Source organism: Bufo gargarizans, chromosome 1 (genome assembly GCF_014858855.1).
Source record: "Bufo gargarizans isolate SCDJY-AF-19 chromosome 1, ASM1485885v1, whole genome shotgun sequence".
In the NCBI taxonomy this organism is placed as follows: Eukaryota; Metazoa; Chordata; class Amphibia; order Anura; family Bufonidae; genus Bufo; species Bufo gargarizans.
Window position 1 is genome coordinate 382653362 of NC_058080.1, and position 13340 is coordinate 382666701.

The following is a 13340-nucleotide window of genomic DNA, read 5'->3' on the forward strand; positions in this document are numbered from 1 at the left end:
TACCAGGTGTAACCCATGGACAGGCATGGGGCTGTTCTTGGAATATAGCAGTTATTTTCTAATCCTGTACAACCCTGTAGAAATATGATGCAATGTACAGATTCATGTCCCAGAGCTACACACAGAGTTCAGACACTTAGGCAAGCTCCTATAATACAGTGGACCAATCACGGTCTGATGTAAAGGGCATTTACATGACCGTATAAATGGATCTGCATCTGTTTGGCAATTTTGCGGAACGGGTGAGGACCCATTCATTTCAATGGGGCAGCAAAAGATGCTGACAGCACACCATGCGCTGTCCGCATCCGTTGTTCCGTTCCACAGCCCCGCAAAAAATATAGAAAATGTACTATTCTTGTCCGCAACCGCGGAACAAGACTAGGGATTCTCTATACAGCGCCAACACAAACGGCGGTATCAGTGTTTTGCAGATACGCAATTTGCAGACTGCAAAACATGGTTGTGTGAATGCACCCATACTAGAAGTCAAGCTCCGTACTGAAGCCAGAAGAAAGCTGAATATAGGCTGTGACTCTTATTTACCTTTCTATACAGATTATGTCTGTAAACTGTAAAAAGGAGCCACGTCTCGAAACTATAAGACACACCTCTGGTTTACACAACAGAAAATACGTTCTACCTATTAAGACTTCGCTGGTAGTTTAATGAAGTGAAGAGGTTTAATGAAGTGAAGTATAGGGGAGAGGAGTTATTAGTTTACAGTCAGCTCCTGTTAAGGGTCCATTCACACGTCCGTAGCGTGTTTTGCGGATCTGCAAAACACGGACACCGGCAATGTGCGTTCCGCATTTTGCGGACCGCACATTGCTGGCACTAATAGAATATATAGAATATGCCTTTTCTTGTCTGCAATTGCAGACAAGAATAGGACATGTTCTATTTTTTTATTTTTATTTTTTTTATTTTTTTTTCGGGAACGGAATTCCATATCCGGGCAGCCCCATAGAAATGAATGGGTCCGCAATTCCGTTCAGCAAAATGCAGAACGAAATTGCGGATGTGTGAATCGGGTCTGAGGCCTCTTTCACACTACGGTTTATTTTTTTCCATTTTGCGTTCCATATACGGTCCGTATATGGAACCATTCATTTCGATGGTTCCGCCAAAAAAAAAAAAAAAAAATAAAAAAAAAAAAAAAAAAAAAAAGGAATGTACTCCGTATGTATTCCATTTTCGTATTTCCGTTTCGTTGAAAGATAGAAAATGTCCTATTGCCTGCAAATCACGTTCTGTGGCTCCATTCAAGTCAATGGGTCCGCAAAAAAAAGGAACACATACGGAAATGTCTTCCGTATCCGTTTTTTCTGAACCATCTATTGAAAATGTTATGCCCAGCCCAATTTTTTCTATGCAATTACTGTTTACTGTATATGCCATACGGAAAAACGGACCGGAAACACAACAGAAACAAAAAAACGGATCTGTGAAAAACGGACTGCAAAACACTGAAATAGCCATACGGTAGCGTGAAAGAGGCCTAACTCTCATGTGTGACAGCAATGGCGCTTGTGGTCACATGATGGGGTAAAGGTGTCATATTATGTGCTTTTCCCATACTGCTCTGTAGTGTCTTATTCTGCCATTTTAAGCTATATGATTTTTTTTGTTAAGTAATTCTTTACTTTCTCCATAGCCATGATATAATTCAAATACACATGTACAGTTCTGCTTCATACACAGCACAAATATACAACAAACTCAGCAGCAAACACGTACATAGCTCTGCTATACACATAGTAGACACATAGATACACACAAGCACACTTGAAGGCCCTTTTACATGGCCCGATGTAGCAAGAGATTGGTTGAGAAGGAAGCATTTTTTCCTGACAATTGAATGACCGTCAGTGGAGGAGACGGCTGCAATAACACGCAGAAATCTTCTCCACAGTATAGGGAGGAGTGATCACTAATGCCATAGCTCGTCCCCTATACTGAATCATTATTTGTCAGAAGCAGAGTTCTGTTTTGACCGCACGCTCTGCTGCTGGCAAACAAAGATATATGTGTCTGAAGCACCGTTAAGCAGGCAGATTATTGCCAACGAGGGTCCGGACGAACATCGGGCAGTGTAAAGGGCACACACACTACCCTTCAGGCATCCTACACAATATTATCCCTAAAAGATCACAAGTTATAGTGTACACTACGCACTGCAGAGTCCTTTTCTTCTTGGCCAGACTGCTCCCACTGGCGACATCAAAGGCCCTCAAGCTGCAGTGGAGCTTTCATGTATTTGCCTGCTGCCTGGGGACCTTCAGCATGGGGAGGGCTGCGTTTCTCACAGTCCTCTCTATGTGATGAACGCTGTACTGATGACACATTGGGCAAAGCACTGTATGAGTGTTCTGCCAAATCATCAAGGAAGCAGTCAAAGGGTCTGCACTGCTGGACCACCAGTAGGGGCCAAGCTGCAATATGGAACAAACTCTGCTAAGATTTGTTCTTAGATGGAAGCAGCAAGGTTTTTCTAACCATAGAATTCCCTTTAACACTTCCTTTTTCCTTGCAGTTAGCTACCGTACCCCAAGATGAGAACAGCTGATCACAGCACTCAAACTGACGATAATGGGTCTTTAGGGAACATCCGCAACACTAAAATCCTTATATACAATGCAACCTCTTCAGATGACCAACCCTGAGAGGTACACCCCACTTATCCAGACCAGATATGCTGTAAAGGAGTTCCCGTTCCACCATATACCGGCCATCATCTCTGAGAAGACCATCCCTCTAGAAGACCTCCTGGCAATAAAATTGTGGGTGGCTGTCTCAAAGAGGTTCCTCTGTATTCCTAACGACATAATATTCATCTGTCTATGTATATTTCATATATAATGAAGCACTAACAATATACGTTTTAAAGGGGAATTCTGGTTTCAGGATATCGTTGACTGATCCTCAGTATTGGTTATCAATGTCAGATCAGTGGGGATCCAACTCCAAGAACCCCCCACCAATCAGCTGTCTGAAGGGGCTTGGTCGCCCAGCACTGTACACTGTAGTTGCAGTGCAGTGTAAACAGCTTTTCTTCCCATTTACTTGAATGGGAGAAGAACCTATAATTACTTTGCACTGCCACTACAATGTAGAATGTCGCAGGCCATTCAAACAGTTGATTGAGGAGGGGTGCCAGAAGCTGGACCCCCACTGAACGGATACTGATAACCAATCCTGATGATAGATCATCAATACCATACAACTAGAATACCCCTTTAACAACACAACAAAAGAGATGCTCACTGGGCTGCTTTAGCCTGAGTTCCATGGCAGGCCCATTAGACTTCTCTTTCCTGCCTTCACACAGTAGTTTCTCTCGCTCCTTTTCAGTCCGATATTCCAGCAGCTGAATCTGTGCCTGGCGATAGATCCTTAAGAGTCGAGAACAAAGTGTGTGGTGCAACCGAAAGAAGAAATACCAGTTATTGTTTGCAAAAAACAAGTTGTACATTTCTTCTGTTATCGTCGGTGGTGGCTCTGGTGGAGATCGTGTAGGGGTAGTCGGTTCTGGGGTTACCCCAGGGTTTGCTGCCTTCCTCCGACGCTCAGGAAGTTCAGTTACAGAAGGTTCTGTGGTTGGTTCTGCTGGAGTGTCATCTGTACTGGAACTGAACAGGGACTGACAAGAGGAAGAGGATGAGGAGGAAGAGAAAAAAAGTTCAGGGATGAATTGATGCAGAACTTGGCGGATAGTGTCTTTATCCTCTTTCTGGATGGCTGGCTGCCTTTTCACATAGTAGCTAATCAATGATGATGCATCCTCCAGTATTTGCCAGTCCTCATAAGTATAAATAAGATGTGGTCCACTGGATGTAGCTGTCCTGCCTTCTGGTTGTTGTTCCTGGTGCTGTTAGAATAAGGGGAGAGAAAGATTTAGGGGGACGTTCATTATCCCCTCTCCACCAGAAAAAGCTTGATGCACACTGTACTTGTCCAAAATTCTGTGACTTTTTGGGGGTTTAACCACCACTCACCGTCTTTCAAAGCCAGTCACATAAACAATAGAGGAAATCTCCACCAGCAACCTTGCTGGTGTAAATCTCCGTTTAGGCGCAGTCCCTTACAGATGCGCCACAATTATTAAGAGGTGTGCACCTCCTAATTGTGGCACATCAGATGCCATTAACTTCCCTCCCCTGCTGGCATCAGATGTGCCACCGAGGGGTGAAGACCGGCTTGTAATAGGTCAGTCTTTATAAATGTCCCCCCAGTTAAGCATGATTGCTTCACCATGTTCTTCCCCCTTCTTCACACTACCATGTACACGATGGAAACACAGGTTCTTCCTCCGCATTGATTACATAAAACCATGCAAAGTACCTATGCTATAGTACTATAAAGTATGTTATGAAGGCCACTGGGGGTTTCAGGGTCAGGTGTGTTTAGAGGCTTCATAAGGGCATGGTTTGTAGCCATTGCAGGTGCTTGTACAACTACCCACTATGACTATGTTCCTCGACTTCTACATTAGCAATAGCAGAGGTCTTCAGAATCACACTAACCTCATCATAGACGCTCTCAATTTCATTCAGGAGGCTCTTTGAACGCAGGGCCTTGGTGTCATTCTGCTTGAAATTGACAGCTTGATGATCAAGAGACTTTAGATATGCCCGCTCATATTGTTCCCGCCAGGTCTTATTGAATCCTTGCTGAGCCTCCCTCCACTCCTCCTCTTTTGCTTTCAACCTGCAAAACAGGACAGGACTTGTGTTTAACATTCAACGCCTCCTATGACAAATGAAAGCAAAAATCACAATACTGCATACAAGACCTGTAATTAAAGACTGGACAGGAGTCAAACCTTCCTACTGGTACATTTCTTGTCAATGGGGCATATAGTTATTTGATCACAATATGACAAACTTGATGCAATGTGTGGCCTATAAACGTATATAAAAACAATGTTACTCTTGAAATATATTTCATCATGTCAAAAAATTTTATACTAAGTGCACAGTATTCTAAGATTAATAACTGTCCTATGGTTTGTAAAACAAAGAAAAAGTTTGTTTTATTAGGTCAATGATCTAGACCAGGGATCAGCAACCTTCGCCACACCAGCTGCTGTGGAACTACAACTCCCAGCATGCATACTTACTCAGCTTTTCTAGTAACTTCTGACAGAAGTGAAAGGAGGATTCTGGGAGTTGTAGTTTCAGAACAGCTGGAGTGTCAGAGGTTGCCGATTTAGACCCAGCTTCTGAACCCAAGATGCTTATACACCAGTGGGTACAGTCCTCATCTCTAAATAGAGTAGGGCGATATCAAAAATATTCCCACGATAACGATATTAAGAAATTTATCGCGATAACGATATATATCACGATAAATACCCATTTAGAAGAAAAACATTTGGGGCCACGAGGAGACGTTACACTGTATGGTGGCCACGTTACTGTATGGGGCCACAAAGATATAAACTGCATGGGACAGCTGGGACCAAGGTGACATTATACTGCATGGTGCGGGCCACATGGTGATATTATACTGCATGGGGCAACAATCCCCCCGCCCAACTCCCATCAGTATAATGTCTCCTTGTTGCCCCATAAAGTATACAGTAGTGTCTTCTTATTACACCTGTATGGGGGCAACAGGGGGACATTATACTGTGTGGGGCTTCTACTGATGGGAATCATGACAGGTATATTCCCCATCTCCTGCTATTGGTTAGAGATGCAGTGTCCTGTGCAGGGGTTGCTGATGGGCCTGAGCGGGTCAAGGCAGGAAGAGAGGAGCACCTTTATGCATCAGTATCCAGTACCATCTTTTACCTCCTGCTCCGCTGTCACACTTCTCCCGCCTTGGACAGTGGCAGACCAGGAGAACTCCCCGAGAGAGACTGGCATAGCCTCATCACTGGCTGCTTCCGTTGGCCATCTGGCTCGTGTGTGCGGCCATTTTTTTTTACTTTGGTGAGCGGAGTCATGAGAAAATAGAAGCTAGGAGGAGATGCGGCCACAGCAGGAATTAACATGTGCCCCCTGAGCTGAGAGATACCCTGGGTCCAGAATCAGAGGTGCCCAGTACTCCCCCTCAGTACTCCCAGTTGTCTGCAAATGCGACCGCTCCTATGACGTCATTAAATACTGCGGTTATTAGGAAACTGTGATATCGCCGTTTCTAAATACCGCGGTATATCGCAGACACCGGTATATAGCTCAGCCCCATCTCTAAGGGGTACTTACACTGTGCTTATGCTTCATTTTGAAGCATTTGTTAATAATTCTCTGAACATTTACAATTCTTAATTCGTTTTAATGTTTCAGGTCATCACTCACCGTTTTAGTACAACAGGTACTGCAGTTACTGGGTTTTTCTTGAGACTCTCTATTATATCTGGAGCTTTGTCTCCATAAATACGGTAGATGGCTCGCCGCTGGATAACCTCCGATGTGCCTCCCAAACAATCATCTAGTCGAAATTTCTCTTGGTCCTCAGCGGACATGCGAGACAGCTTCTTTTGAACACTCTCCAGAACACGGATGGTTGCCAGATTGGTCTCCAGAACAACATCCAGCTGTGGAAGAACAGAACACAATTTACTCCACAAGACAAGATAAACTCTCAACTCAAAAAACAATGGGTGATTTTTTTCAGAAAGTTACATAGTGGTCCACATCATGGTACAGAGAAAGAAGACCTTCTGCTGTTTGAAGATCAGCTCTGCGGTTCTAGAAATTTCTAACATGAGCAGTACAACAATCACTCACTTACTCCGTAGAAACTGACTTGGCAACAGTGTTTGTAGCGTGTTGCTCAAGAGCGAGTGAGTTTTAAACGTGGCAAATGTCTTAAATTAGATCCACACATTAAAAGAGTTGTCCAAGATGAATAAACACTAAAATCTTATAAAAAAAAAAATTATTAAGTCACATTCTCCTTTTTCCTCCCCTGCTGCGTCCAGCACAGTGCTACAGTTCTCTCCGCTGGTGTTGGTTTTCCTGGCTGCAGCAGTGACAATCTGTACACACACTCTTCCCATGGAGCCAATGACTTGTATACTGCAGAGGCCATTGAATGGATGCGTGGTACAGCCAGGAAGATAAAGTCAGAGCACAATGCTGGAAGTAGCAAAGGAGAAAAGGAACGAGTATGGCTTATTTGTTACCTTGCATTTTACTGCTGCTGCTGGTTAACTGTTACTCAAAAAATAAACGTACTGCTATAGAACTGTGTTAACTGCCTGAAAGGTACATTAACAGCATCTTTATTGATTCAATTATTAAAATTCGGTTCTCCACCAATTCTGGTACTCAGGCTAGTGGTGTGAACAGGAGCATAGTGAATATATATATAAATTTTTTAAAATTTATTTATATTACCTCCTGTACCCACCAAAAATAGCGTCTCCCTATTAGATTGTGGGAGCTGTGGAGCCCATAGGATTAGTGAGGTAGCAAAGTCCTTGTTTTGAGTGGACCACCCCTCAAATCATATGGCGGATCTACATATATCATAAGTCAATTAACACTGAACACATGTAGGTGCACTGTGTTAACTCAGTGCACTGTATTTGCCTGACGGGTTTCCCTGCCGATATTTGTCGGTGTTTCTTCAGGAGCAAAACATGGCGGTCTAGTTCAGATATTGTGCTACAACACTCTGGTGGGGAGTGTGTAGCAATAGCACCAGCCTATCTATACTGTGCATAGAGCTGCCTAATATATATTACTACTACACCCTAACAATGAGTGTGCAGCAGTGAAACCAGGCCATCCATATAGTTTGTAAAAACGCTGAGTATATTTAGTTGTATCACGCTGCACGCCTCTGATGGCGTGCGTGCAGCACAATCAAGCCTTCGGCACTATGAGGGCCGTAGCGCAGGCGATGACCGCACTGTTTAAATGGAGAACACTCCTCCCACCAGATTGCCAAGCCTCCAGACTAGGATCCAATCAAGAGCGACCATAGAGACCGCCGCACCTCCTCCTGTCAATCATCTCGTGCTTGCGGCATCAGGGATATCATGGTTAAGCCGAATGCACACGGCAGTGTTTCACGGCAGAGAGCGGTCCGTGGTAACCCAGCCTGGATCCCTGCCAAGAGCAGGAGCGCACGGCGTCATTGGTTGCTATGACGCCATGCGCTTCATGCCGCCGCTGCACTACAGTAATACACTCGTATGATCTATACGAGCGTATTACTGTAGTGCAGCAGCATCATGAAGCGCACGGCGTCATAGCAAGCAATGACGCCATGCGCTCCTGCTCTCGGCAGGGATCCAGGCTGGGTTACCACGGACCACTCACGGCCGTGTGCATTCGGATTTATTGTGATCTCCGCTTCAAAGGGTTCTCATGAATTTTAGGGGTGATATGAAGCCTTTTCAGATATATACCATATACTGCATATATGCAGTGCTATCCTGGATCGTCACGATTTTGCACATCAAAATCGTCTGCACAACACAGATGAATAGACGCTGAATCGTCACATGTGGCTACGGGGACATCGAAGCACATAGAACTGTAAACCCCAATATCCCAACCACAATGGCTATATGGTGTATAACAGTATTCTGTAACAGTGATTTTACAGAAAAAAAAACTAGTTGGACACGTACCGCCTGCATTGCACAGGTATGTATCAAAAGGACAGAGGACAAAAATCATCTCTATCCCAAATCATAAGTTGAGATATATAGGACACCTAAAGAGTGAGAGAGCATGTCCATATTATTCGATAAAACACGCAAATGAAATAGAGTCATTAAAGGGGTTGTCCGAAACACTTTGGTTGGGTTGGAAAGGGGTATATACAAAAAGAGGGGCTATCAAGAAATTTAGGAACCAATGGGAGTGCTGGGTTACACAATCTGGTCTGGCTTCACAAGATACGATGAGGCTCTGGATGCGAGATAGTATGTCAATGTTGGGCCCGATTTAGGGTTACATAGGTAGGTTGATGTCAACTATAGGTATATCGACCAACACAGAGGACACTGCACAGGGGGAGAGGGGGGGGTAGTTTTTGTGTCTGTTCCTTGTGCTAAGTTGGTGCGCATACACAGCAAGTTTAATTTCAAATTAAAGAAAGAGCATAAGCTTACAGTCATGCTTTCTTGGGCAAGCAGGTGGATTTCACCATTTACTATGTAAAATGTAACTAATGTTTTATTGCACGTTGTAGTACTTACACTTTATTGTACCTCAATGTATGTATTTTTGCTGTATGCTTACAGTAGCTCTGTCAATAAAAATTATCCGATAAAAAAAAAAAAAAAAAAAAGGGGTTGTCCGAGTTATTTTTTTTGTTCTATGTTCCTAACTAGGCAAATATAACAACTTTACAAATCAACTCACTTTATCTGCAGTGGCTGGTTTATCAGATTTGACTGAGGGTCACATGACCTGTGATGTCAGCTTCTCTCCCTGCTCTGAAAGTTCCTTGCACAAGCCTGTAAACGAGATGTCACTGTGCTGGCCACGCACCCCTTCACTGCCGTCTGCTCTCTCCTAGGATTCTTAACCCCTTCAGCTGCACAGACTGGGTAGCTGCAGGCAGTGGCAATTCTGGGCACAGGAGCTGACAGACTAGAGAGAGCATTGCACAAGAAGGTAGGGGAAAGATCCTGTGTGTATTAGCAGTGTCATTATACAGGTGGGACTTGTAGTTCTACACTTACAAGTTGCTGTTGATCCTCCCAGCTCTTAGGGCAGCACTTGTACTCACTCCCTTAGCAGTGTCATTATACAGCTGGGACTTGTAGTCCTACACATACAACATGCTGCTGAGTCTCCCAGCAGGCAGACATGTCACTCAGGGCAGCTCATGTAGCCACTCCCTTAGCAGTGTCATTATACAGCTGGGACTTGTAGTCCTACACATACAGAATGCTGCAGAGTCTCCCAGCAGGCAGACATGTCACTCAGGGCAGCATTTGTACTCACTCCCTTAGCAGTGTCATTATACAGCTGGGACTTGTAGTCCTACACATACAGAATGCTGCAGAGTCTCCCAGCAGGCAGACATGTCACTCAGGGCAGCATTTGTACTCACTCCCTTAGCAGTGTCATTATACAGCTGGGACTTGTAGTCCTACACATACAACATGCTGCTGAGTCTCCCAGCAGGCAGACATGTCACTCAGGGCAGCACTTGTATTCACTCCCTTAGCAGTGTCATTATACAGCTGGGACTTGTAGTCCTACACATACAACATGCTGCTGAGTCTCCCAGCAGGCAGACATGTCACTCAGGGCAGCTCATGTAGCCACTCCCTTAGCAGTGTCATTATACAGCTGGGACTTGTAGTCCTACACATACAGAATGCTGCAGAGTCTCCCAGCAGGCAGACATGTCACTCAGGGCAGCATTTGTACTCACTCCCTTAGCAGTGTCATTATACAGCTGGGACTTGTAGTCCTACACATACAGAATGCTGCAGAGTCTCCCAGCAGGCAGACATGTCACTCAGGGCAGCATTTGTACTCACTCCCTTAGCAGTGTCATTATACAGCTGGGACTTGTAGTCCTACACATACAACATGCTGCTGAGTCTCCCAGCAGGCAGACATGTCACTCAGGGCAGCACTTGTACTCACTCCCTTAGCAGTGTCATTATACAGCTGGGACTTGTAGTCCTACACATACAACATGCTGCAGAGTCTCCCAGCAGGCAGACATGTCACTCAGGGCAGCTCATGTAGCCACTCCCTTAGCAGTGTCATTATACAGCTGGGACTTGTAGTCCTACACATACAACATGCTGCTGAGTCTCCCAGCAGGCAGACATGTCACTCAGGGCAGCTCTTGTATTCACTCCCTTAGCAGAGCAGGGGGAGGGGAAGAGATTGTTTTTATTGCATGAACACAAAGGGCCAGAAAAGAACCAGGGAAATGAGGAAATAATTATATATTTTTTTTTGCATAAAACTTGCTTAGCTTAGTTATATATTGCTGCCCATCAGATTTTCAGTGCTATAGATATATTTTTTTTTTCATAACTCGGACAACCCTCTTTAAGGCCCTTAGGTTTTATAGTGTTCAGTGTAAAAATCCATTGAGCCTCCTTTCTCAAGAGTAGAGTATCAGTATCGCCCCCTCTAGGTGGCAATCTCACATGCTCGACACCTTGGAACATCACACAGCTTGTCACTGTGGAGTGGTGTGCCGCCACATGTTGTGCAATGGGGGTATCACCATGATTTTTAATCTTTAAATAGGTGTGCCACTATGTCTCCTAAACTCACGTTTAGTCTTTCCCACGTATTGTAACCCACACATACATTTTGCCAAATATAGCACTCCCACCGTTCTGCAGTTTATAAAGGTTTATATTAAAACTGTGTCCCGTGACAGCTTGTGAAATGTTCCCCTTTCTTGATGGCTTTACAGGCCACACAATTCCCACATTTGTATGTGCCATTTGGTTTTTTCGAGGCCAGCCAGGTCTCACTGATTGGGGAGCTAAATGCGCTATGGACCAATTTGTCCCTTAGATTACCACCACGGCGATATGTGATACGAGGGTATTCCCCCATAAGGTCCCCCACACCTGGGTCCGGCCTAAGGATGTCCCAATGTTCTGTCAGAAGTGCCCGAATTTCCTTGTGTGGTGCATCAAAGGTCCCTAGGACACACAACTGGACATCATCGGATGCCCTATTCTTTGGATGCAGAAGACTTTCCCTTTCGCATGCAGCCGCAAGCTGATATGCTTGTTTGAGGGTTGTCTTCGGGTACCCTCTCTCTAGAAATCTCTGGAGAGCATTGACAGATTCCTTGAAGTCAGACCACTGGGAGCAATTCCGTCTAGCCCTCAGATACTGCCCCTTCTGAATGCCTCTCTTCAGTGGGTGCGGATGTCCGCTATCCCATCTCAGAAGGGCATTCGTAGCAGTGGGCTTGCGGAATATTTTTGTTCTTAATCTCCCAGAGGGGTCAATCTCAATGGACACATCCAAAAATGTAAGTTGTTTCTCATCAATCTCTGACATGAAAAACAAACCCAAAGTGTTGTCATTTAATCTGGACACAATCTATGAATTTGCTCTTGGTTCCCTTCCACAATATCAGTATATCATCTATGAACCTCATCCATAATAGAATGGATGAGGTCCATATTTCCATTTCCTCACTGAATACAGTCTCCCGTTCCCAGCAGCCCAGGTAGAGGTTAGCGAAAGTCAGGGCACAGGGACTGCCCATCGTCACCCCCCTGAGCTGGAGGCAAATGGTACAATCAAACAAGAAGACGTTCCGATTAAGGATTAAGTCCGGGAGTGTCACTATCTGTTTATTATGCTCCCTGAGATGAGAACCCCTTTCTGTCAGGAACACCTGTACAGCATCACATCCCTGTTGATGTGGGATGGAGCTGTACAGGGCGTCAACGTCTAGACTGGCAAGAAGGGTATAATTTTCGCATTGGATGTCATTCAGTCTTTTCAAGACATCCATTGAATCCCTTACATAGGAAGGGGCCTCAGGATCCTATCCACAGACGCTAATCCTTTCACTCATATATACAGTATATGGTATATATCTGAAAAGGCTTCATATCCCGCCTAAAATTTATGAGAACCCTATAAAGCAGAGATCACAATAACCATGGTATCCCCGATGCCGCAAGCACGAGATGATTGACAGGAGGAGGCGTGGCGATCTCTATGGTCGCGCCTGATTGGCTCCTGGTCTGCGTTCTTACAAACTGTATAGATGGGCTGGTTTCACTGCTGCACACTCATTGTTAGGGTGTAGTAGTAATATATGGAGCAACACTGGAAAATGCCGCGCTCTTCCACAGGAAGCCAGGAACCCGGACCTCACCCTGAACCTTGGGCGCACAACGGATCCCAAAAGAAAGAAAGATGGTCCAGCTGCACTGAAAAATACTTGAGGCTTTATTCAATCCCGAGCAGATAAAAACCAACATACAGCAATGCAGAAAATCGACCGGTTTCGGATCACTGTAGATGCGGATCCTTAGTCATGATGGGGATTGAATAAAGCCTCAAGTATTTTTCAGTGAAGCTGGACCATCTTTCTTTCTTTTGAGTAGTAATATATATTAGGCAGCTCTATGCACAGTATAGATAGGCTGGTGCTATTGCTACACACTCCCCACCACAGTGTTGTAGCACAATATCTGAACTAGACCATCATGTTTTGCTCCTGAAGAAACACCGACAAATATCGGAAGGGAAACCCGTCAAGCAAATACAGTGCACTGAGTTAACACAGTGCACCTACACATGTTCAGTGTTAATTGACTTATGATATATGTAGAGCCGCCATATGATTTGAGGGGTGGTCCACTCAAAACAAGGACTTTGCTACCTCACTAATCCTATGGGCTCCACAGCTAC

At 44.7% G+C, this 13340-nt stretch overlaps 1 protein-coding gene across 1 annotated transcript in view; it reads right to left on the bottom strand.

Moving 5' to 3' along the window:
• The window catches only part of SIN3B (SIN3 transcription regulator family member B), an 87760-nt gene that overhangs the window by 37487 nt on the left and 36933 nt on the right, over positions 1 to 13340 (bottom strand). Inside the window, exons 12-14 of the mRNA XM_044270321.1 lie at positions 6306 to 6544; positions 4527 to 4710; positions 3268 to 3871 (exon numbers count right to left, since the gene is read on the bottom strand). Coding sequence (XP_044126256.1) covers positions 3268 to 3871; positions 4527 to 4710; positions 6306 to 6544 — 1027 coding nt within the window. The remainder of the gene's footprint in view (positions 1 to 3267; positions 3872 to 4526; positions 4711 to 6305; positions 6545 to 13340) is intronic.